The sequence below is a fragment of the Brachyhypopomus gauderio genome, chromosome 18, assembly GCF_052324685.1.
Source record: "Brachyhypopomus gauderio isolate BG-103 chromosome 18, BGAUD_0.2, whole genome shotgun sequence".
Taxonomy (NCBI): Eukaryota; Metazoa; Chordata; class Actinopteri; order Gymnotiformes; family Hypopomidae; genus Brachyhypopomus; species Brachyhypopomus gauderio.
Window position 1 is genome coordinate 8,418,921 of NC_135228.1, and position 27,167 is coordinate 8,446,087.

General features: G+C 40.0%; 1 protein-coding gene across 6 annotated transcripts in view; it reads right to left on the reverse strand.

Moving 5' to 3' along the window:
- Positions 1-4,417: 4,417 nt before the first annotated feature.
- dennd1a (DENN/MADD domain containing 1A) overlaps positions 4,418-27,167 on the reverse strand; it is a 33,083-nt gene continuing 10,333 nt past the window's right edge. The window contains exons 11-25 of one of the 6 annotated variants that reach the window (XM_076980799.1): positions 26,932-26,977; positions 26,484-26,585; positions 25,588-25,713; positions 25,117-25,218; positions 23,789-23,876; positions 23,223-23,263; positions 23,032-23,103; positions 22,795-22,851; positions 20,771-20,896; positions 18,470-18,556; positions 10,166-10,236; positions 9,163-9,291; positions 7,616-7,898; positions 7,204-7,506; positions 6,952-7,121 (exon numbers count right to left, since the gene is read on the reverse strand). In XM_076980799.1, the coding sequence (XP_076836914.1) occupies positions 7,101-7,121; positions 7,204-7,506; positions 7,616-7,898; positions 9,163-9,291; positions 10,166-10,236; positions 18,470-18,556; positions 20,771-20,896; positions 22,795-22,851; positions 23,032-23,103; positions 23,223-23,263; positions 23,789-23,876; positions 25,117-25,218; positions 25,588-25,713; positions 26,484-26,585; positions 26,932-26,977 (1,654 nt within the window). In that variant the 3' untranslated portion in view covers positions 6,952-7,100. The other 5 variants (XM_076980795.1, XM_076980796.1, XM_076980797.1 and 2 more) reach the window with 5 other exon arrangements.

The following is a 27,167-nucleotide window of genomic DNA, read 5'->3' on the forward strand; positions in this document are numbered from 1 at the left end:
CTTAAATAATGGGTAACTTGGAAATATCCAGAATCTATCAGCATAGGAACTGAAGAGTGTCCATACTGTTTTTAGCTCTTTATTCCATTTTGCTCCAAACTAAAACACTAAAGCTCTAAAAAAGGTGCGAGCAACAAAGAGCTAAAACAGGAGCCGCAACTGTTACATGTTTACTTAACATTAGTTAATTATTGTTAATGTGTTACTTCATGTGTTGTTCATGTTAACTAATGAATTACTTCACGTTAATAAGTAAACACCATGTAAAGTGTTACCCTTTTTTCTGCTAGATTTAAATGCAGCTTTTGACACTGTTGATCATGAAATACTTCTTGATTGACTACAGAGCTGGGTAGGCCTTAGTGGCTTAGTCTTAGAATAGTTTAAATTGTATCTAATTGGGCACAATTACTATGTTGCATTAGGTACCTCTTCCTCCACATATCAAAAATAACTTGTGGCGTCCCCCAAGGATCAATTCTTGGGCCTTTACTGTTCAACCTTTATATGCTTCAGTTACCACATATCATTAACAAACATGGTATTAGTTATCATCAATATGCAGATAACACTCAACTTTACTTTTCTCTAGAACCTAAAGCCCTAAAATCAATTAGCTCACTGTGTGAGTGCATAGGTGATAGACGTGGATGTCTGACAATTTTCTGCAATTAAATAAAGAGAAGACAGAGGTTCTTGTTCTTGGTAGTGATTCACAAAGTCTGGTTAGGACTATAACACCCCATAAGGTGCATTAAAACACCTCTTTAGCTCTGAGCGCCCAAAACATGTAATAACATCTCAAATCGGTTGTACCCGAAAAAAGGCACAAGTCAGAAACAGATCAAAACCCTACTGTGCAACGCCTTGGCAAAGAGGACCGCGTGGTGAACTGAAAACAACACACCACAGGCCACCGTACCAGGAGCAAAAACTCCTTAAAAAGGGAATTCAATTATGGACGTAGTTGTCCCATCGTCACATGGAAGCAGCACGTCTTCCATCTCGTCTTCTTGCTCGCCCTCTGGTGGACAATCTGCAAGTAAACCCACTAGTACAAACAAAAAGAAAACCAGGCACGCAACACCCCCACCCATAAAAAGTCAAGGGCTTCTAAACCCGAGACAATGCAGATAGGCTTCACACTTGGGTAACTCACTCAAGACACGATTCATTAGTCGCTGAAAGGTTGCAGGCATGTTTTTCATGCCAAAAGCCATGACCGTTATCTGGTGTAACAAATGCAGATATATCCGATGCATGGACCGTTAACGGGACCTGCCAATAACCCTTTAAAAGGTCTAGTTTACTCATGTATGTGGCTGAGCCTATTCTGTCTACACAATCGTCCACTCGTGGCAAAAGAAAAGCATCTGACAGAGTAATAGCATTTACCTTGCGATAATCGGTGCAAAAATGAGATGTACCATCGGGTTTAGGAACGAGGATACAGGGCGAACTCCATGGACTGGTACTTGGGTACTTACGCTTCCAGGGTTGCCAACTCTCACGCATTGAGCGTGAGACACACGCATTTGACTGTTTTCACACGCTCTCACGCCACACTTCCGATATCTCACGCCAAAAAAAAATATCCAGTTTATTTACCTCAGATCCACATATATGATTCAATACGTTACTAGTTCGCTAACTCTGGCACCATCCACCGGCGATATAACACTGAAGCTGTGTCCATTTTACGATCCCGTACCTTGAACTAATTGATCAACACCACAATAAGGGCTTTCAGACAACGTTAAATCCCTTCTAAAAGAAATGACTGTGCAGCACCAGTATCTCGTAACACTGTCACTGGGCACTTTGTTTCTACCTGACCTGGAATAGAAACCATCCCACTGGTCAGAAAAAGTAGAAAAGAGTCATCGACACCATTAAATGACTATTAAATGACCTGATTTTTGACAATAAAAACATACTCGAGTCTCAGAGCCCTTAAAATTGTCCATCTCTTTCTCTCTCTTCTTGCTCACAGAGCGAGGTCTTTCATCATCAAGATTTCGTCTGTGGTGTCTACCCTTACAGATCTATTAAAGAAGTCTTGTGGTTTTTTGGTCATCAGACTGTCAGCATGCATTTGACGCCGTAAGAGCTACTTTGTTGTTCGCCTGTGATTGCTGCTCCTAATTTTGAGCGTCCGTTCAAATCGGAGGTTGACGCTAGTAAGTCAGGTGCAGGTGCGGTGTTGCTGCAGGAAGACGACTCCGGCATAGACCATCCGGTTTGCTTTTATTTGAAGACATTCACTCATTATCAGTTGAATTATTCTATTTAGAAAGAAACTCTTGCTCTACTGTTAGCATTAAAACATTTTGATGTGTATGTTGGTTACAGCGTCAAACCCCTTATTGTGTTTTCTGATCACAATCCCCTGGTGTTTTTAAATCGTATGTATAATACCAACCAATGACTAATGCGTTGGGCCTTGTTCTTACAAGAATACAATATGGATGTGCATCACAAACGAGGGTCCCAAAACACGGTAGCGGATGCAGTCGTCCCATCATCACATGGAAGTAGCACTTGTCTTCCATCTCGTCTTCTTACTCACCCTCTGGTGGACAACTTGCAAGAAAACCCGCTAGCACAAACAAAAAGAAAACCAGGCAGGTAACAGCACACACTAATATCTGGTAATACACAAGTCTAAAAATCCATAGCACATGCATATAAGCATATGATTCACAATAATGCATGGGAGATGTAAATCATTGTACACTGAGTGGTACTTGGACTGGACCTATTAAAACCTAATACATGAGAGGTCCTAAATGGTGCATTTATATCAACTATAGATCACTTAATGTTCAGATGGTACAGACACAGGATTAAACCTAGGTATCAACTTCAGTCCAGAGTTCTTGATCATACACTGGTAGGGAAACATCAGTTGAATAAGACCCGAGAGCCTTAACTCCTTCATTGATGATTGATTTTTTAAGCGCTTTGTGACAACATGTGTAGTGAAAAGCGCTATATCAATATATTTGATTTGATTTGATGATAGGGGTGCTTCATCAAGTGAGTGATTTTCATTTCATGCTGCCGGACCCTTTAAGGGACCAGAGATGGTTAGTGAGTCAACTTTATGACACTTCCTGATATTGTGGCCTCTAGGCCCTCAGAGCAAGGGATTAGAAAATCTAAGGGTATGGATTTAGGTAGGTGAGTGTAGCAATTGCGTGACAGTGTTTTCCGTTTTGAATATTTTGTCTAATAAAAAGAACTGTGTTTAATGCAGGGATGGGCAACTGGCGGCCCGCAAATAGATCAATAATAATTACATTTTTTAATTAAAAGAAAAAAACCCAATAGAGCAGGTTTTTGTTCTTGTCACGTAGGGCTACGCCCCCCTCTCCCGTGTCGGTGTTGTTCCTTGCCCGGTTATGCCGCCCTGCGTGTCTGTTGCCCTGGTTTCCCTCTGTCTGCCACGCCTGTGTCGTCATTGTGTTCAGTTGTGTCTAGTTTAGTCCTGTGTACTTGTATCTCTGTGTTTCACCCGTTGTCGGTTATTTGTGGTTTGTTTGGTTTTGTGGATTATCTGTCATAGCTGTTCTGGTATTTTCCGTCTCCGTTGTGTTTCTCCGTTGTGAATGGCCCTCCTGTTACGACTCCTGCCTGTCCTGTTTACCACTTGGACGGCTCTCCCGTTTTGACCCGTGCCTGTACAAACGACTTCGCCTATGGAATTCCCCTTATTAAATCTCGCTCTTCTCAGCGTTTGTGTCCGCCTCCTCGCTCCGCAGCGCGCTACGCGTTAGTTCTTTGATATGAAGGAGTTCAAATTCCTTTTTGCACTTTTTTATTAAGCAAATGTTTTGTCTTTGTTGCTTATTAAGGACATGTTAATGCATTTATATGCAGAAAATAGATGTATGTTGGTGCAATAAACATACAGATCTGAATTAATTTAAAATGTGTTCTTATTGAGAATCATTTGTATTGTCTTTCATATCCAATTATTTGAAGTGTGTGGTCATGTGGCCCTCCAATAATAGTGCTGAAAATTTTTTGGCCCTCTTTATCATGGAAGTTGCCCATCCCTAGTTTAATGTTTTGCAAAAAGTGTGTTAAAGAATTTCTAAATGAGTGCCATGAATGTGCTTAAGGTTTAAGGTTTAATAAAAAAATTGTGCTATAAGGACCATTTTTTGGATCTTAGCAGCTGCAAAAAACTGTAAAGGTTTGACAAGGCCAACTTATTTTTTAGTGTTAGCTTGACAAAGTTATCATTCTGTTGATAAATGCTGATTGTTGATATCCAGCACTTGAACATGCAGTTGTAAAAAGTGATCAATTTTATTGCTCCCACATCAGTCCTGTCCATTAAATCATCTTTTATTAGCAAAAATGAAAACAAAAAAACATGAACAGAATAAAACCAACATCCAAGTCAACAGTCATTTAAAAGATGTGCTCTTTAATCTCGACATACATAATACATCAAAGTCATACCAGCCAAAAAAGTGAATCCAAAAGTTCTTTATTATATACACATCTCAAAGAACACAAAAAACGGATGCTTCAGACAACAAAACCATTTCCTGTTTGAAGCTTTAGTTTAGCTTTAGCATGTGTCTCGTTCATCTTAATCCTAACCCTAAACCCAATCATAGATCTTAATCCTGCTTTAGTCAGTGTGGGTGGATACATTTTTTCAACATCTATACTGATTTACACGCATACAGTTAAGAAAGAGGCATTCGACTTTTTTACTGAGGGATCTGAAGAGAGAGCTCTGCAGTCTTTGAACACAAAGCAGACACGTGCTTAGCAAGATGTCCTTTAAGGCACCTTCAACTGTGAGTTTGCAATACTCTGGTGGTCTGGTGGAAGCCAATAATGGCTCTCAATAACTCCTCAGACATTTCAGACTAAACTACTCAGACTAAACTACTAAATTCCTGCATCAAGACAACAGAAGCCATGGTAGTCACACAGCATCTTTCTTGTTCTGAAAAAAAGAGTAGGCCAGTTGGGGGGGGGGGGGGGGGGGGTGGATGGCGATGGCGGTGGGGGTGTAAAGGACAAGCAGGAAAGGCGAGGAACTGCAGCCCTGAGTCAGGAACACAAAATATTGGGTTTTGTCGGGTAACATTTAATTGGCTGAGATTTATGCTCGGACTCTAATAAATCCAATACTTACAATACATTGTAATTATAACTACTACAATGCTCTCTGCCTCAAGTAATCATTTAGATCATCTACTGGGCTATCAGTGGAGGACACAGTCAGATTAAGGCATCAGTCATCAGTAGTGTTTGGGCTTGGAATGATGAACATGCCACAAAGAATATTTTAATGCTAAAATCACCTCGTGGGATTATAATTAGGGATGTAAGATCACTGTTTAAATTACACTTTAAACTTTTTGAATATAATAAAATCTGATTTGCCCAGTTCCCCCACCAAATGTAACAGGTCCCATTACTCTTCTGCACTCCAAACTTATGCCATTCAAAGATCCAGAATTCCCACAGTCCCTCGACTGAACAGTGAACTGAGTTCCTGATCCTTACAGCCCAATGCTCTTTTCACCAAGCATAACCCCATTCACAGCCACCAGTCCTCACACTGATGCACTGAACCTCTTTTCCCAGCCCATAGTACTCATACAACAGGATAGCTACAAGCAGACATCAAGGACAGCTGACTCCAGCATAATTTGGGTTGGGGTTAGTTGTTAGGTTAATCTCACTAGCTCAGTTTAGTGTTCAGCTTGTGTTTGCAATGCAAATATGGTGAAAACATCCCATGTTTGGGAAAATAATCCCTAAGCCCTTACAGACTTCAGTAGGTTTCAGGGTTGTGTTATACTTTGTTTCAGGTATATAGTTTGTAGTGGGTTGAATGTAATCTGCACAGTAGTGTGACCTATGCAGTGGATGCAAGATGCTTTGTTTTACACTTATTAAAGGATCTGTAATATTCGTAATGTGTACTGACAGCACAAATAGTTTGGATTCATTAGTGAAATCAAATATTACAGTTAGTTACTAATCAGCCTTAAGGAAGGAGTCAGTCTTAAGGACGTCTTAAGGAAGGAGTCAGTCTTAAGGACATCTTAAGGAAGGAGTCAGTCTTAAGGAAGGAGTCAGTCATGGATGCTGCAACAATGACCAAGCTTGAATTATGCCCCTGCTACTTCTAACGAATGAATTACTGATACTTTACACATTCTTTTTTGCTGAGTGACAATGATGAGTCCTGGGCTGCTAGAAAGCTTCTCACCAAATAGCCTACATAATTGGTGTGGTTGAAATGGGAACCATTAGTCTGGTTGTTGAGATAAATGCCAACGTAATTACCTTGTATATGATCTTTCAGCTTTCATCATTGTATTGTGTAAAGATAAACAGTGGCATGACTTTGCCACCATTCCTGTCATCCACAGGGAACACGTGAATGCACACAGAGCATTAGTTTACACCCTACATACACACACACACAGCAGATCTTTCAGGCCAGCAAAGAGCACAGTCCTTTAAAAAACAAATTGGCTCTTGATGGTTTATTAGACAAGTGCTGTCCCTCATTGGTCAATAGCAATAGGTGCCATATGGATGGACCTAGTCAAAAGTCTCCCACCTCCTGCGCAAGTCCTCCACTTTTTTTTTAGGGGGTGTGGCTGTAACAATAGGTACTGCTGCCATGGTAAGAAGATCACCGAAGGGCTCGTTGGTTGCATCTGTAGGGTTGGTGGGGGGCAAAGCCTGGGTTATGAAAGATGGAGCTGGGGAATCTAACAGGCTAGACAGAGAGCTACTGCTGCTGGAGGTTGGCAGGGCTCTGTTGACTGGCCATGGCCCACTGATCTGGGTTCCTCCTGTAGGGGAATGGTGACCAAATACTGAGAAGGGGTGGGGTGGGGTGTGGGAGTAAGCAGTGGTGTGGGAAGGCGTGTAGTTGGAGCTGAAAGGATTGCCTGGAGCAACTGTGTTGTAGTGTCTCTGAAGTGGATAGTGGGGGGATTGTGCGAATGGATTGAGGGAGAGTTGGGGGTGGAATGGACGCACGGCAGGCTGTGGGGGAAGGGGTGGTTTAGAGGGCTCTTCTGCTCCACTCAGAGGGTCCAGCAAACTCAGAAGGTCAGGATCTGCTCCTGTGTTGGGTGGGAGGGGTTGCAGCAGAGGGGACATGTTAAGTGCCTGTCGGAACTCCTTTCCCCCAACACTCATGCTCACCTCTTTCTCATCCTGCCTCAGTCCTTGTAGAAGGGTCACTGCTGGGGAAAGCACTGCTCCTGGTTCTGGTGTTTTGCGTCCTTGAGGGCGAGGTATAGTTATGCTCCCCTCTGCACTGGCAACCGAGCCCTCCTGACTGGGTGGTTGGGTCTCTGGAGGCTCTAGGGGTGGCACAGACAGTGGCCTATCACAGCGTGCAGACTCTTGGCCAGAAAGCGCTGTGGTATCTGGCCCCTTCCACAGCTTGTTGCAGCTGGAGTGTTTCAGAGCTGGGAGCGTCCAAGTGCGTTCATCACCACTACACTACAAGACACACAAATACACACTTAGATGTTTTACATGTATGTGCACTTCATACATCCAGTGAACTCTTTGAACTTTTAAATGTAGAGATGAAGGTAAGCTGGAGAACCTTGTAGCTGATGCTGGTATGATGCTCTTCTGGTTCACAGACTAAGCGCAGCTCCTCCAGGCTTCGTGCTGTGCTGAGCAGGGTGTGAGTGTTGGTTTTGGTATGTACAGAATGTGTGGGCTCCCTCTGCTGGTTGCTGAAAGAACCTTCCAACAAACTCATCTCGGACAATCTTTCTTGTACAGGGCTAGGTGGGGCCGTGTTACCCTGGAAACACATTGCTGCAACCTCTTTTCCCTCCTCCACAAATTCAGCCTCTTTCAAAGACCTGTAAGGTTGAGGCCTGACACACAAAAACACACACACAAAAACACACAATTTAATAATGGTCAACATCTGCAGTGATGAAACAATATTGCCTTGCATGAATCCACCTGTTCTAACTCCACTGAAGCCATTTTTTTGTGTATTGTCAGTCAAGAAAAAAAAAAAAAACACTGGCATGAAGATTACAAAAAACAAAAAACCATTTTGTTTAACTGCAAGACAACAGACTACATGTTTACCAGTGCGTCTATAGGGCTCTCGAGCCATGTGATGGCTTCACGAGCACTCGCAGCACGATCAGTTCTTCACTAGATTCAACTCAGGATGTTCAACTTTCACTACGTTTAGTGATTTGGGTGAATTGTTCTGCCTAACATCACTGCTCCTGGACAAAAGAGGATTCCAACTGAGCCAAGCAAACCTGTCTTGCCCCCATTGCCTGTGAATTTATGACCTTGGGCAAAAATCATCCTATGTGTACTGAACACAGGAGTGTTAAACTACAGTATTTCTTGACTATCTAGAAAGCAGTTTACTGCCATACTCTGCTCTGACCACACCCCATACATTTACCTGCTTCAGAGTCTACACTCAAGAGGGCTGGAGAGTTATCCCAGTACCAGCCGTGAAGGACCTTACTAAATTGATTCTCCTGATTTGGCTCCAGCATATATGGAGGACTTACAACCTCAGGTGGTCAGTCAGATTTAAGAGTATGTCCCTTTGTCTTGCACACAAATGTCCTCTCTTTTTCTCAGTCATGGAAAGTAAAGGGTGATTGTGTTGATTCACCTGTGATCAAATGTGTTTTATGGATTTCTAGCCCTGTGCCTCATATCACTGACTCTCATTAGAAGAGGTGATTAAAAGGTGACTGCCCCTCAGTTAGGGGCTGTAGTTAAGGGAAATACTCTAAAATGGGCAAATATGAATCCCAGTTTGTTCTCCCAGCTGCATAGCCAAAAATGTAATCTCCACCAAATCAAGCATCATCTGGCCTCTAAGGTTTCAATCTAGTCAAAGAATCTGTCCATGATGCATTTTCTTAACCAGCTTTCACCTTTCGAGACTGCTTATATGAAAGGATTTTGTCACATCCAAGACTGACTGAATCATTAGACCACACAACTTTGAATCTTTCTGCTACCAAATTCCCAGTCAAACCAGATTCTCCAACCTTGTTGCCATCTGAATGACTCCATGACTTTTAAGCTCTATTAGCTAAGAAAGAAAGAGGTGGACACAATGTGATTGGTTCAGAGGCAGATTATGGAAGAGACCATTCGAAGGGTGTAGAGAGCAGGAAGTGGTCAGGAAAAGTGGAGACCGAGTCGTCGTCTTGCGAGAGCTCATCACCAGAGGAGTCTTCACACAGAAACACAGTGTAGTGACGCATAGGGCGCATATAGCTAGAGAGAGAGAGAGAGAGAGAGAGAGAGAGAGAGAGAGAGAGAGAGAGAGAGAGAGAGAGAGAGAGAGAGAGAGAGGAGTGCAGTACACACACACACACATGCATGCATGCATGCATGTACACGCGCACGCAAAAACACATACAAACAACAAGCATTGAGTATAAGCACATAGCATGAAACATGAATAAAGATACAGACCAATCCAAGAGGGAAAGAGAGAAAAAGACAAAGAAAACACTGTGAGACAATCATGAACAATCAAACATCTATTATTAATTATATAAAATAGTGAATTTTATGAATTAAAGAGCTAATATCTAATAGTTCCATTTAGATCAAATCAATGTGATTACATTGATTCAAATTACATTTCGTAATAATAATTACATTGAAATTACAAATTTTATTACAAAATTTTTTACTTCTTTTTTTTATAGCACCACTCTATAAACCAATTTTGTTGTAAAAAATTGTTGAGAAAATTTATAGATTGAATGTTCATAGATATTTTACAATAACTTATAATCTAGTTTTTAAGCAAAATGCAACTGTGAAATGGCAGTAAAGCTTTAGGCATTTGTCTGATATTAAAGTCAGTGCTATGGCTTCTCCTACAATCTGTACTTCAGGATCAAACTAAACCAATCAGAAGCTGGTAGCAGCAGTTTTTAGCGCATGTTTTGTGGTATTAAGAACAAGAACACCCGTTCAAAATAGAAAACAAACATGTGCTTTGACACTATTTTCAACTGAAGGAGTCTCTAAGCTACAAATGTAAACCTGTTGAGGTCTGAGAAAATACTGTGTGAGCGAGTGCATTCTGCACAATGCATGTGTGTGTGTGTGTGTGTGTGTGTGTGCTCTGTCTTACTGTTCAGGACTGCCCTCCAATCCCACATTGCTGCGTGGTCTCTTTGACACTAATGGCCGAGGGGGGCGAGCCTACAGACAAGCAATTGTACCAAACACACACCCATACACCACACACCCATACACCACACACACACACACACCCACACACACACACCCACCCACCCCCCACAAAAAAACAAGTTAGGACAGATTCATAACAACTTATAATAACATAAAACAAAGCAGAATATGTGTGTGCAGTGAAGAAAAAAATTAGAAGTGTAAAGGTCTTTTGTGCAATGAAAGGTTAGACAAAGCAAAAGCTGGCCAGTCCACCAGTCTGAATATGAGCAGTAAAAAGGGAACAACTGCATTTCCCCTCCAGCTTCAACACACCAATCCAAACACAGTGGGGGGAAAAGGTATTTAGTCAGTCACCAATTGCACAAGTTCTCCCACTTAAAAATATGAGAGAGGCCTGTAAGTGACATTATAGGTAGACCACAACTATGAGAGAGAAAATGAAAAAAAAGAAACTAAGAAAAACACATTGTCTGATTTTTAAATACCAGTAATTTATTAGCAAATTATGGTGGAAAATAAAGTATTTGGTTACCTACAAACAAGCAAGATTTCTGGCTGTCACAGACCTGTAACTCCTCTGTCCTCCACTCATTACCTGTATTAATGGCACCTGTTTGAACTTATCAGTATAAAGACACCTGCCCACAACCTCAGTCACACTCCAAACTCCACTATGGTGAAGACCAAAGAGTTGGACACCAGAAACAAAATTGTAGACCAGGCAGTGTTTTCCCAACGACCCAATTTTGGAGAGCCTGTATGAATTGTGGCCTCAGTTTCCTGTTCTGGCACCCGGTGTGGTCTTCTGCTGCTGTAGCCCATCCGTCTCAAGGTTTGATGTGTTGCAAGTTCATAGATGCTCTTCTGCATGCCTCGGTTGTAACGACTGGTTATTTGAGTTACTATTGCTGTTCTATCAGCTCAAACCAGTCTGGCCATACTCTATGTTGTAGTACAGGTGTAGCAAAGAAAGTGGCTGGTGAGTGCGAGTGTCATTATATATGTGTGTGTGTGTGTGTATGTGTGTATTTCCTTATTATTAATCAGACTTAAAGAACAAGTACATATGCATTTCAACACAGCCTCAGAGTGCTAAAGACAATACTATAGTGTTGACTACATACATTGTCACATTACAGCCCCTGACCCCTGCCTTTTGGGCATATGCTTACGTTGTCTATGTCTAGTCATCTGTGTCTGTGGAACTCCATGGGTGTGGTTGTATCTGAGTGTGTTCGGTCTCACCTGTGGCTCGTCTCGTGAACACTTGGGGCTTATGTGGTTTGTCTATTTAATATGCGTTCACGCAGTGTCCCGTGCTCGTCTTATACGTTCATGTGTGTAAGTGTTCACGTGTGCTGTCTGCGCTTTCATTTGTTAAATAAAGTGCCGTTTGTACTGCAAGATAGGACTCCGTGCCTTGTCCTTATCTCGCACCCCAGCGTCACATATTTATATATCATCAAAACCAATACAAACACACAATAATGCACAAAGGCAGAACAAGATTAATGAAATACATTGGATTTTAAATTATTTAAATTAAAGAAAACAAATAATTAAAAACGTTTTTTCATTCATACCATATGGCACCACTGTTTCAATGTACCAGGCCTCGCTCTGTAGATGGCTCTCTTTATTGCCACTCCTTTAGTTTGATTTAGTATTTCTAGACCCATAAAACAGTGACAATCTGAAACATGCGGTGAAAAATGTGGCAGTGACAGTAAAGGTGGTATATTGTGATGTGTGTCATTACTTGGATATGAAATTACTGAATTATTGCACAGTTCTACTCTAAATGACCCAAAATATGTATAAAGGGAGTAGGTGATTCACATGGTTCCCACAGAATTGAGACTGTGTCTGTGCCCCGGGGTTAAATTCAATCATAAGAAAATAGTCCATCCTAAGATTTTAACTAATTTTCAAACTTTAAAAAAAAAATAAAAAAAATCAAAGGAGAGGTGGAACAGAGGCTCCGGACAATGAGGACTTTCATAATAAGCATTGCATCTGACAAAGATTTCCCAACTCAGGAAAGAACTACGGAGCCAGTATAGGGAAGTTGCTGGGAGAGAAACGCAGTGGGAAACTCACGTGTCCTGAGGAAGACATACACCGCTACCTCAGTAACAGCTACAGTGACGACATGAGAGAGCAAGATCTTGGCCATTGTGCAGCTCTTATATGTCCACCTGAACCCAGCACCCTGTTCAACATCAATGAACCCACCCTCAAGGAGGTCAGAGAGGTCATCAAAGCTGGCAGAACAGCGTCAGCACCAGGCCCCAGTGGAGTACCATATAAGGTCTTTAAGAACTGCCCAAGTTTTTTTGGAACGTCTCTGGAAGATCTACACAGTAATATGGAGGAAGGAGAAGGTACCTCAGCAGTGGAGATATGCCTTTCACTGCTATGACTGTATCTCCATAGCCACGATATACTATTATTGATAATCAAGGAGTCTAGGATACTTAAGAATAAGGATTACATAGAGACACATTATGTATCTGTCCAATTATTGCCAGAAGAGAATGGATTCAGCCCCTGAGTGTTAGTTCCTCTCAAGAATTCTTCTTCATGAGTTTTTTTTCCTAAGAGTTTTTACATAATTCTGCATTGTTTAATATGACTGTTCTCAGAGAACACAAAAAGATTCACAACTCAAACTTCTAACCAGTATTGTAGTACTCAAATTGACTATATAATAAGATTGGTATATAATACTAATTTAAAGTATGTCTCAGAAATTTTGGTTCAGATAATGAAAATGTGACAACAGATGTAATTGACAAAGAAACCCCAGCTGTTAACATCCCAGAAGACTCCCTACCAGAGAAAATCCCTTAGCTATTAACCAAATACAATACTCACCACAAGGCACAAATGCACTTATGAACTATTAATTTTATTATTATGAACAGTGATGCTTAGTTACCTTGAAAATGTAATCCGATTACTGATTACTCCTTTTAAAAGTAACTTAGTTACATTACTGAGTACTTGATTTTAAAAGTAACTACATTAGATTACAAGTTACTTTAGTAGTTACATTCAGCAGCAACATAAATTTTTCCCATACTCACTTAATTGAAGTGCATTTTTAACAGTAAGAATGTATTGAAGCAGGTTCAGTAACGGAGGCAGAAACTGCTTAATCCAAAAACTTCGAGGAGGGAAACTTTATTGATAACGCAACTGAACAATAACACTGTTCGCTCTCCCCTCTTCCCCACTAGCCTGCTGCACCCCTGGCGCATGCAGGCACCGCCCCCCCAGAGTCACTTAAAGGGCTAAGACTCCTTGAGTGGCCAGGTGCCTGTCCATTAGGGAATTCGCTGTGAGTAGTAATCGCTACAGTATCTCCTGACATTAAGTTTGTGTAGCTGCGCGGTATTATTTGTAAATTTATTTGTAAACGTAATACAAGCGAACTGTTCAGTCAGACAGCTATTTGTTGTGAAACGAAATACCATTACAATTTCAAGTATTTTAAAGTAGGCTACGTTATTCAAAATTCCAGCACTTTTCAAACGTGGAACACAATGCAACATTAAAATTCTTCAGGTAAATGTTCCTTCCCCTGTTTTTGAGGGGTGTTTCTTTATACTACCACATATAGTTACGGGAGGACACTGCAAAAAATGACTTGTGAAACGTGCTCGCGCTCTCACAGGGTCGCAAGCAGCGTGTGGAGTCGAGCGCTACGGTCAGACGTAAAAGTAGAACTGAGCCAAGAAGAAAGCAAAAATATATATTTTTACTAGGGAAAATAAAAATATTAACGCACAGTTACTTGGATAAGTAACTTTAATCTGATTACTGGACTGGAAATAGTTATTTTTAACGCGTTATATTACTCGTTACTGAAAAAAGTGGGAAGATTAGAGTAACGCGTTACTAAGTAACTAGTAGCGTTACTGACATCACTGATTATGAATCCACAAGCTTATAGAAAGCGACTAGGTGACTAGGTTAACTGCATTTGCACCAGTTTGTGCTTCAGTCTTCTGATGATATGGAATACTTTATGCTGCTACAGTGGTTTCATGTCTGCAAGGGGTATCATATTCCTCTCAGTCTGCCAATGACTAAAAGCTATCTCCGAACTTTGCCTTCCTAAGCACTTGTACATATTCTTTGTCACTGGCTGAGTCAACTTGCTTCTACCTCTGTCCTTGCATAGATAGCCAAGTATCTGAGTGCTGTCCATCAAACTTCAAATCTCTAACTTGCTGCTGAGTCTCTCATTTAAGAGAGTGAAAATGTATATACACTGCTGCCTGAAGGCTTCTGAAGCCTGAAGAAATAATAAAGGCAACAAACAAAACACTAAATATACATTGTTTATTTAAAGTGTTTCCTGAAACAAAAACTCAGATGTATGGAGCACATGGATGTTTTCAGTCAATAACTTGGGGCACCTCCATTTGTCAGCACAACAGAGTTACCCACTAATCACTCTTATGCAGAGATGGACGTTCCAGGTTCAGAAAGTTAAAATCCTCACCAAGACTTTGCTCAGGCTTCCTGGATTGTGTTGATTCCACAAATTTTCCCTGGCTTGCACTAATTAGAAAATCCAGCAAACTTCAGTAAAATCCTGAGTCTGAACCTGGAATGTCCACCTCTGCTCTTAATATCTGTTACAGTGATTTTTGCTCCTTCCTTCAGACAGAACTCATGGGTATCAGGTTCTAATACAGCATCTCTGTCACGTAGGGCTACGCCCCCCTCTCCTAGCTGTCACTGCAGTTTCCCTGCTCCTCGTGTCTGTGTTGTTCCCTGATTGTCTGTTACCATATTTTCCCTCCGTCTGCCATGCCTGTGTCGTCAGTGTCTAGACCTGTCTACACCTGTGTCTTGTTAGTTCTATGTATTTATAGTTCCTGTGTTTCCCATGTCGGTTATTGGTTATTTTGTTTCTTTGGTCAGTTGTGATTCATGCTCCTAGTTCTTTTGCTCAGTCTGTTCTTGTGCTTTTGCAATCTCTGTTGATTTGTCTCATTGTGAGTATTATTTCCTCTTGTCTGTGTGCCTGCTTGTTCTGCGTTTCCCTGCCTTGTTTTGTTCTTTGTGTTATTATGCCCATCTACTGGTCGTACTATGATTGCCCTCCCGTTATGACCCGTGCCTGTACTAACGACTTCGAATTTGAAATTCCCTTTAATAAATCTCGCTCTCCTCAGCGTTTTGTGTCCGTCTCCTCGCTCCGCAGCGCAAGCTGCGTGAAAATCTCAGCTGAATTCAGATCAGTACTTGGACTTAAAATAAAAGTTATATACATTGCTTGAATCTATAGATGAAAAGTGTTTTCTATTTATACTTTTAAATTTATAAAAATATATACATTTTATAATAATCATTTTATATACTATATATTTTATATTAGCTTTTTGTGTACTTGAGACATAAAAATCAATTCTGAATATATTTTAGACCATATCCAAATTATTTGGTTTTATTGGGTTTGAAACTGTACTTTCTATTTACCTGTTACACTTTAATTTGTCAAATATATAATTCAATGCAACAAAAATAGATCTTTCAATTTTGTAATTTCCTAAACTATTTATTCTTTGGACGTAGAGCAAAGGTAGTATATTGTGAATTGTATCATTACTTCGATATGAAATTACCTATATCAGGATATGACATTTTGGTCATATTGTACAGCTCTAAATGATCCAACATATGTATAAAGGGTGGAGATGATTTACCCAATTCTGCATTGTTTTATAGGAGTGTTCTCAGAGAACACACACAAAAAAAATCAACTACAGCATTATACTATCACGTGATTTAAGACATTAAAATTTGTATTGAAAAGTGCAATAAACTAAAGGCCTTCAAGGAGCAGCCCTTTTACTCTGATTCTTCATTCCAAGTTCCTCAGACATCTGCTGTAATAAGAAGCATCTAAGACCAGTTATCATCCAGGAAGGAGATGGGGAGATGATGCAGTCCTACAGGTACCTATGGGCCTACCAGAACTGCAGACTGAATTAAGTAACAATTCAGTGCTGGTGGTCTGTTAGGAAGGTCATCTTCTCAAATAAGCTATGATCCGATATTCTGGAGATATGAGTCAGTATACCACCATAGTGACCACAGTGCAGCAGGAAGCACCATTGAAGATCTTTTTTTCTGCCTTCAGGCTTCACAATACCTCCTTAATGCATACCACTTTGAATCAATTTACTTACAAAAATACTTACTGCTTTTAACCTTGTTAATTTATATACACAGAATGTACATTTCAGACTATGTTTGCTTGAGGTCACTGATCTGTTCATTTGTGCAATTTGTGCGTATGTTTCCTATTAAAGCACTTGATAACGATAATTATATCAATAGAACATTGTCTCGATAGAAATATGACGCATTCAATAGAATTCGATAAAATTAAATTCCCGCCATGTTTTGACAGACAACATGAATAGCCAGTGACAATAGCGTCACCCAGACCAAACAAGCGGATGAACTAGAGATCTAGCCATTTCTTAACGCACATGCTAATAAATAAATACGCAAAGAAAGTTCATCAAAATGAGGACAAGTGCACTACATTTCTGAAACACACTACAATTTCAGAAACATTGGAAATCCAGCCACAACACAACGGAAGGTTTTCTGGACTAATGCTTTTACGCAGGCACTCTGTAGGTTTCTAGCCATAAACAACTATTGTTATACAGTTTCTCATTACATTGAATGGGACTTAAGTAGTAAAGCTCTTTAGATGTAGCAGCTGTATTAATTAAACTAGCTAGCTATTTAGACAGAAACGATGTTGTTTTAATGGGATTTTAAGCCTTAGTTTCCGTCTAAATACTTAGCTAGTTTGCTACATTTAAAGAGCATTTAGCTTACACGTGAAATAAAGTGATACGCAATTTGATCACGGGTAAGAAAAATGATGCAATGTCTCAAAAAGATTCCACAAAATAGTCTAAACATAACCTGGTAAGATGAAGGGAATAACACTGTAGGTTTTTAACTAGAAACAAGAGTTGTATTACAAAGAATCTCATTATGTAGAATGGGACTGAAATAGTAAAGGTCTTTAAATGAAGATTGCGAGGTAATTAAGCCTGAAAAAGTGTACGCCTTAGTTTTAGCCTAAATACATAGCTAGCTACATTTAAAGACCTTTACCCTTAGTTTTTGTCTAAACAGCTAGTTATCTATCTAGTTACATTTAAAGAGCTTTAGAAATTCAGTCCAGTTGTGCCGAATTCCAACTCCTCCGCAGATTCCATCTCCTTCATTTGTGCTCACATAAAGACACTACAGATGATATACGGGTTAATTAAACCTTCTATTAAAAAGGTTAATATAGAAAGGGTTATATTATTAGACACATTAACCAGACATTTCAGTCCTGAGTTACAGTGATTATAACGTAGTTCATTGAGCACTCTAGTTTTCTTTTGCTATCATGAACAATTAAAGATTATGCCTTATTTATGCATACATATCATCTGTAGCATCTTTATATGTGTGCAAACGAGGGGAGTCGGATTCTGCCGAGGAGTCGGAACAGCGGCATTCAACGTAATGAGAGACTGTATGTAAGGGGATTTATGATTCACTGCCTGTGATGCGCAGTCAGACTCTGAAATTTTGTTAATTCCCTTATCCGGGTTTCTGCCCCTCAACTTTCCTTCTTCAGTTACAACTCTTATTAAACTTTTAAACTCTTTCCTGACACCCGTGTGTTGTGAATCTGTTAACACACTGCAGACTAAACAAATTTATAATGCTGTTTATGAACCCTGGTGGCTATGATCTATGTCTGAAGACAATATTAAAACCTTTACACTGTATAACAACTCTTGTGATTAACAATCTGCAGGTTGTAGCCAGAAACAAGAGTTTTGTTATAGTTGTGTTTATTTCTCACTTAAAGTATAAAGGAAATAGTGATTTGATTTATATTGTGATATATATCGATATCGACTGATATGAAAAAAGTTATTGTGATAAGATTTTTTCCCCCATATCGCCCAGCTCTATGTCAGGGTAAATGTATTGATCTATGATATTGTCAGGGCTGACCCTAACCCTAACTTTCACCGTTTTACATCACTCAGTCTGTCTGCAAACTGCATTCACATAAGAAAACATGAAAGCATTCACATGCAGTCAGTGAAGACAAATTAGCAAGGACAGGAAAGAGTGTGCAAAACTAAAAGGTGAGGTCAGACTTAAAGGGGCAGACTAGTGTACTCACTGGCTGAGTTCTGCGATGTAGTTTGGAGGGAGTGGGGGGAGGGGGCCGCTGGGGGGGAGGGGGCCGGAGGGGGGGACCTTGCTCCGGCTGTTCCATCACACACACACACACACACACACACACACACACACACACACACACACATCTATGTGAACACGTATTCATATATTTGATGGATTTATATCGGGTAGAAGAAAAAACTGAAAATTGTTTTTTCACCGATTTAACAGCTGACCTGAAAGTTTGTCACGCAGGCATATGTAGATACTTGAAGAACTCATACAACACACTTCTTCAGTGGTTTTACAGACAACCTCATTCAGAAAGTATGAGACAAGTACAACATACACTATGAAACAAATACACTCCCAGACAAAGACCCATTCCAAAAAAAATTAATATCATCGAAAAGTTGATTAATTTCCATAATTCCATTCTAAATTTTCATAGACTATCAATTCAGGGTCCACAATTTAAATGATTTCAAGTATTCATTTGTTTATTTTTACATAATTTGGGTTTTCCAGCTCACAAAACCCACAAAAACAGGATTTCAAAAAATTTGAACACTGTAGAGAAATCAGCCCAATTTTTGCAGGGCATGAATGTTTTAAACTGAGTGTGACACACTAATCATCTACTAAACACAAAGCACCTGCACAGATTTCCCCAGGTGTCATTAAATTGCTTCAGTTCGGTTCAATATGGGGAAGACTGCAGACAAAACAAACAGCCAGAAGACCATTACTGATTCCCTCCATAGGATGGGTAAGCCACAAAAGTTCATAGCTAAGGAGGCTGGGTGTTCACAGAGTGCTGTGTCCAAGCATATCAATGGAAAGTCTAGTGGATGGACGAAATGTGGCAGCAGAAGACGCACCAGCAAAAGAGATGACCATGGGCTTCAGCGGATTATCAAAATAATTCACATTCAGACGCATCTGGGAGATGAGCTACAACTGTTGGGTTACTCGGGCCACGCCACTTCTGAACCTGAGCCAACTCAGGAAGCATCTCAACTGGGCCAAGGAGAAGAAGGGCTGGACTGTGGGCCAGTGATCCAAGGTCCTCTTTTCTGATGAAAGTAAAGCGTGCCTTTCATTTTGGAATGAAGGTCCAAACTGCTTGAGGTCCAGTGTCATGATTTGGGATGCAATGTCTGGTGCAGGTGTTGGTAAACTCTGCTTTCTTAATCTATAATCTATGAAAATGTAACTTTTGAATGGAATTATGGAAATGAATCAACTTCCATGATATTCTAGTTTTTTGGAATGGGTATGTAGTTTAGAAGAACACACACTCCCACATAGTTCAGAAAAATAAACACACACACTCCCACAGTTCAGAAGAACACACACACACTCCCACACATAGTTCAGAAGAATAAACACGCACACTCCCACACATAGTTCAGAAGAACACACACACACTCCCACACATAGTTCAGAAGAACTACCGTATTTTCTGGACTATAGAGCACACCTCAATATAAGCCGCACCTACAAAGTAAAAAAAAAAAAAAAAGGAAAACGCACCAGGCTAAAAGCCGCAAATATCTACTGAACTGAATACATTTAACTGAACAGTTTCTGAAAGGTGCCTGTAGCCTTTCACATGCGACAGATTTGGCTTTCAGCCAGTGTTGTGCCGAATTCCGACTCCCCTCGTTTATTCGCGCATAAAGACGTTACAGATTAAATTGTTGAATTAAGTTTCTATGCATCAGAGCTAGACTTTAATTATCCATCACAGCAAACGGCACAGCATTATCTATGTCTAAAGCCACAATGGCTCAAAGGTGTTATTATTTTAAATAAAAAACACATTGGCTATACTGAAGCTCACCTCTGACCACATGACTTCACAGTATTAAAGCAGTATGATGTCTAAATATCTAGTTAAGACAAAACTAGAGTGCTCGATGAACCAAGTTATAATCACTGTAACTCCCGAATATCATCTGTAGCGTCTTTATGTGTGTGCTAACAAGGTGAGTCGGATTCTGCCGGGGAGTTGGAATTTGGCACAACACATGTTGGTTTGAAAAAAAATTATCCATCGCTGCTTGCATGTGCTAAATGAAATTGAGCACTTTCTTTTTTGATTTACAACTTTGACCTACCACCTGATTAACTTTCTGCTCCGCCCCCTGACGGGTGAAGAAAAATCTACAGAAAAGCTGCACCTCATCATAAGCTGCATAGTTCAAAGTGTGGGGAAAAAAGTAGCGGCTTATAGTCTGGAAAATACGGTATTTTCCAAAGTGGCAAATGTGCTATTCAAAGTATACAAAGTACACACCTGTCCAAAGTGCACCGTGATTGGTCGTCTCTGTTCCCAGGTAAGCGTGTCCTTATTGTGCGTAGAAGCTATATGGGTAGAGCCAGGCTCATCTCTGCTACCGGAGTAACCATTCTCTGTCAGCTCCTGCAGACAGAGTGACAGAGGAAGAGAGAGAGAGAGAGAGTGAGACTAGAGGGTTTTCCATCCACAGAGTTTTTGTGCATTTTGAAAATGTGCATGAAAAAAGCTGGATGGAAAAAGTTCAAAATTCGAAAAAAGCCCCAAATATCGCAAAAAGATTTTTACGCTAGGAGGAGGTGGAAAAGTTAGACTATCGCATCGCCAAAATTCGGAAAAACTGGATGGAAAAGGGTTTTTCGCATAAACGATGACGTATCATGCCGAAGAGCAAACATGATCGCGATGTAAAGATGGGAAATGCATACAAAAACAGTTCTGGAGAGAGCAAAAATTGAATTTAACTTCTCCATGTATAGAAAAGAAAAAGAAAAAAATTTTTCAAAACCTCAAAGTGCAAAAATGCGTAACTGCCAGATGGACGTAAAACCACTATTGTTTGGCGTCCTTTCACGTGATCTAAAGTTTATTCGCATAACTGTAATGAATGGAAACAAGGCTTAATTCGCATTTTTTTCTGCCGAAACTTGGAAATTGCGCATTATTTTTTCGAAAGGTTTGGATGGAAACCCGGCTAGTAAGAGAAGGAACTACTACAGGAGCAAGAGTGACATTCAGTGGAGATTTTCAAAGGTGGAAAGATGTGGAATCTGAAGCTAGGAGTGTCAGAGAGCATTATAGAAAAACAATATTTTAGCATTTAATATTCTATTGTTAATAAATCAAGCAAGCCATACAAAACTTGCGTTCTGCTGTACACTTTTCCTGGTATAAAATATAATGCACAGGAGTGATGCGCATTTCATGTAACAATATAATATGTTCATGAAACCTGTTTGTGGGATGGCAAATTAGCTGGCTTCTGTAACACTTCTGTACTAACAGTAAATTTTGAAAGGTTACTATGTTGTTGTTTACAGTCTTTGGAAGCTTCAACTTGGTAGGGATTTAATCTTTAAATAAAGAATGGAAATGAATGACATGAACTGAACCTTTATTTGCAATTGATGCAACAGATTTCTCATCTATCATATATATATTGGGCCATCTTAGGGAGTTTTTCCTTGACACTGTCACACCTGGCTTACGATTGTAAAGCTGCTTTGTGACGTGTTGTAAAAAGCACTTTATAAATAAATTTAACTTCGTTAAAATGGTATGTGTATACTTTCTCTATAACAGGTGTCAAACTCATTTTCACCGCGGGCCACATCAGCATAATCGTTGCCCACGGAGGGCCATATGTAACTTATAAATGTACCTACTCCTTAATGTTAAATAACTCTGAATTTATTACTTATTCAAGTTACAAATATTACAGATATATTTGCGTAAATGTAAAAAAATGTTTGCTTGTTGCTGTTATTATAACATAAATCCTTTAAATTTTTTAGGTTATGAAACCCACATTACTCCATCAATCAACGATCAAACTATCCAAGTGAATTGAACTATGAATTTGAAATATCAAATTACTGTGAAAATAGCGATTGTGCTTCAAAAATGCTCCCTCTGAATAAGAGGGATTTCTTCAGCCACAACAAAGCAGCTTTTACTGGGGTTTCGTTTGTGGTGAACACATTCTGTTGTGATGCAGTTTGCTTTTTAATTCTTTGACAATTCGTCGTTTTTCTTGATGGCTAATTTTGGCATACTTAGCTCCGTGTTTGGTCGCAAAATGCTGACGTATATTGTACTCTTTGACAACCGCATCATACCCGTTTTTCTCCTTGAAGCGCAAACATCGCTTTCCCATCATTCTTGAAACACCCTTCTATCTGCATCAATGTTTCTCTTCCTGGACATGTGTAAGGGTGTGTAACCCTCAGGGGTTAGTAACCTTAAGGATTTTCGTTGCAAACAATAATATCCATGAACATTTTAAAATCGAAGTTTCAATGTACCTTCTGTTTAAGACGACTCTTCACTTCTTTGATGCCCATCTTGGCATGATCTTTGGCCTGGGAAAACATGCAGCAATAAAGACAGAAATAAGAGTTACAAGTGACAAACATGTAATTGAAATGCAGGCTTTAATGTTTGTTAATGATAATAAAAGGCATAAATTTTTGGTCAGGTCCATATGTATGAATATTTTATTTTTTTATTCATGACATGGGATTGTATGTAGATGGACATACGAATTTGTAGACTGTTTTCATTGCAGGATTTGCTTTCGTCTTCACTGTGTTAAAGATGGCTCCGCCGCCCTTCTGCAGGAAAAATGCAAGGATTCATGAAAAGTGTGGGAACACACACACACACACACACACACACACACACACACACACACACACACACACACACACACACACACACAGCAATAACTAACCTTCACTGTGAGAAGCCACTGATGGTACACTTTATCACTACCTGTGGAAAAAGCACACACATGTATGTGTATACACACGTATGCACACAAATACATACAGTAATGGTAAACAATGTGCAATTTGGCTGTCAAACACTGGCTCTAAAACATACAAGATAATCCATTTTAAAAAGCTAGTCTGTCAGAAAATAACAATATTGTGTAAATATGAATCACTACTTGAAATTTAGTAAATACTGCTCATCATGACGATCATTTTATTGTAATGTATTTGTGTAGTGCTGTTATATCTCTCTCTGTAAGCACTCTCCGTAGGTGAAGCTGGTAAATCTATGCCTAAAATCAACTAATCTAGTTTCAGGTAGACACTTAAGATTACATTCACATGAAGGAAAATTTATTACATGTAAATTAGTGTAAGTTATAAGTGTAGTGTGTACAGGGAATGTTCATCTTAAATAATGTCACGGTCTCTCCCTTCATATTAAAAAAGGATCATGTCACTTAAAGAGTAGGTTAAGAAGCAGAAACCTTCTTGGCAACTCTGAAAAGTGAATTTCACACACCAGCATATTCTCCCATATTAATCTCTTCTTCAAAGATATCACTGAAGCCTTCCCCAGAATTCAGCAACTCCAAACGTCCATCTATAAACTAAAAAAAATGAATGAAATACACACATAGAAAGAGTTTTATGTATTATGAAAAATTATTTAAAAGCCAAATATTTAGAATTATTATTTAATAACGTAAAACAGGAATAAAGATTTATTTGTCACAAGGATAGTCATACATGGTAGAACCTGCAGTGAAATGCTTGACTTGACTACAACCGTTGCACGGTATAAGACCTCAGACAAGATCTGCACTCAGGTAAACTAGTTTGTGTAACACGGTGGGATATGATAACGCAAGACCAAAACGAACAAAGGACGCCAGGGGAATTAACTGGCTAGCAGGCAAACGCTGCAACAAATTCAAAACCCTTCCCAAACTAAATCCAAACCCAGTCAGAGAAGTAACAGTGAAAGAAAAACTTGATGGAGGACAGGGAGCGGCCCAGGAGTAAAGTACTCAAACAAGCAGGGAACAAGAACGAGAGAGAGAGAGACTGGTGACGAGACATCTTGCTACTTGAGACTGAGAGAATAACTGACCAATGCACAAACATGGAGGCTAAATAATTCAGCAGTGTGATACTACAGCTAAATTCTTAGTTAAGGAGGAAGACAGCTGTAGATCGTCACTGCAAATTGCGGGAGCTCCGTCTAAATATGGCTCGCAAGCCCCTCCCCATGTGCATGCATGTCTTCCTGTTTACAAAGTCGGAGAAGTTTTAGTGTGTATGTACTGTAATGACAGGCCGCTCCATGTCCCTTCCTCTGAGACTTAAGCACTGACCCACTGTGCGAGGGCCTGCACCACTGTATCGGCACACTGACAGCAGATCAGATTACAGCACATTTTCCACCCGTACACCTGCTAACACTCACCCAGTCTGTGGCCTCAAAAGGCCAGGGAGGCAGAGAAATCAGTGAGCATGCTTGAGATTTAAGTTTTTTTTCACCTCCAGGACTGAGCAAAATCATCCATGGAGGCTTCTAGAAGTTTGTCTGCTTCCCAAAGCTTGCCCCATTGCTTGTACTTCAGCCACAGGAGAACATTGAGGGAAGAGCTTGACTAAACACACCCCCTGGCTGAACATGTCAACAACCCTCTCTGCTACATCCCAAAATCCGAATATACCAAAATCAGAATATAGTACTGTGTAGAGGGTTGAGTTTAGCCACAACTAGTGGGGCAGAGCACATCAATCACTTAAATAGAAGTTGCGGCTGTGTTTGTATCTGTTTAATAAGCTAAAAGTAGATATTCTGCATGTGTGTACATGCACCTGTTTAAAAAGCTGCAGCTGGATAGCATTCTGTAGAAACTGTCTCATCGTACTGGATCTGTGTGTGATGAAAGCGTCTTCGTTGAATGTGATTGGCTCCTCCTATAAACAGAATCAGATGGGATCACATGAACATACATAAACACACAGACTGACACTTTTAGAACAGGTACACACATGTTGACATATGAGCGAGGGTGTGCTTTTGTATTTGGTATATTTGTGTACCTGTGAGGTTTTATGTCAAAGGACGTTTCTGCAGTAGTAACTCAGGATTTGAACACCCCATGTGATTCCCGCATGCATCTCAATATCTAACCACGTGATTCAATTTCTTAGAGTGCATTGTTATGTGTACGCCCTCAGGTGAGTGGTACCTAGACGCGAGTACCAAGTAAGAGTGCACTGGTTCTATGAGCATAATGTTAATATATACGAGTGTGTGTGAACTTGTGTGAAAGTGCGTTTCACCGGTTCTATGCGTAGAGCACTCCTGTAGCTGCCAAATAGAGCAGCCTGAGCTTTTAGAAAAGCTCTTGCCACCCCATCCCCTGTTGTTGTGGAAACCTTCTTCAGACGATTCTTAAGAGAAGACACCTACAACATATACAACATAATACAGAACTCATACAAGCACAGGTGCTAAATCACATTGTAAAAAAATATACTAATACAGTATGTGTGCATCCCTATAAATACTACAATACAGACAACTTTTGCCAACCTCACTGGTAAAGGATTCAAAGTTTTTTGGCATGCGGTTTGAAAAATACTGAATCGTGTTTTACTCTTTCTGTCAGGATGCCCTCTAACCATCCTACCCCAAACTACACCTCCCAGCATCCTCGACACAGAAGAAGGGAGAACAAGTCAACCAATAGACTGAACAGATCAACCTCCCTGGAATTCTCACTGGTTCCGCCTGACTCCTGCTTAATTATGAACCTATAAATTCCCCTCACACAAGACTGTTTCATTGTGAACTATTGCCATTTTTGGTTTTACTCTTGCCCGTATCTCTGGAACTTTGGTTTTGTCCTTTATATAAAAGAAATACTTGTTTGCCCTCTTCCACATTGTCGGCTTCTTCACAGCTCATTACACTTTCACTGCTTGTTAAGTACATTAACATCAAAGGTAATACACATTAATGTGCAAAACTGAGGTAAACTTGCTGAAGATACTTTTAAGGTAAACCCAGTTCTTAACAACACACCTAGACTTACATCACAGAACACACACAAGCACACACAAACGTGGTGCACAGGTGCTATATCACACTGCATCTCTCCTTGTGTCAGCACTCTGATGCCACATCTTATACAAGTGAGTGTGTATGTGTGTGTGCATACTGTAAAGGCTCTCACCACATCATTAGGAAGGCTCTGTAGATCATCAAATGGTGTTTCCAGTGTGTTGGTGTCCACATTAAGAATGACGACATCATCAAGAGCCATACCCTGAACCTTCTGCAATTACACAAATATATATACAATGTCTGTTATTAGACTCTAAAACTACATTATGAATTATGGAGATCAGGGATGGTTTAGGATTTCTTCACTGCCTTCAACATGTGACTGCAATGTGAGGTATGGATTATGAATAATGGTTACAGTTTTGAAAGCAGTGATTAGAAATGAAAGACTTAGTAGTTACAGTAACTATGTGTTCATCAGGCTAAAAGAGACACCAGAAACTAAGGATCAGTGATCAGGTGTCGGGTGATGGGTGATCAGGTGTTGGGTATTAGGAACTATCGGCTAAGTGACTTAGTGGTAAGGGTTTGAGATTGTGAAAGGTAAGTGATCTTACCTCCATCAGGCTGGAGTGGATTCCTATGAGGTATGGCATAGGAGCGCTAGTAAAATGAGAGAGAAAATATTCTTATACCTCCATATGTATCTATGTTATTAGTCTATATGCATATGTCTATATGATTATTTTCAACCAGCAGTAGTCTATCAGGTGTGTGAGTTCGCACCAGCAGTAATCTATCAGGTGTTGAGTGTGTTCTCACCAGCAGTAGTCTATCAGGTGTTGTGTGTGTG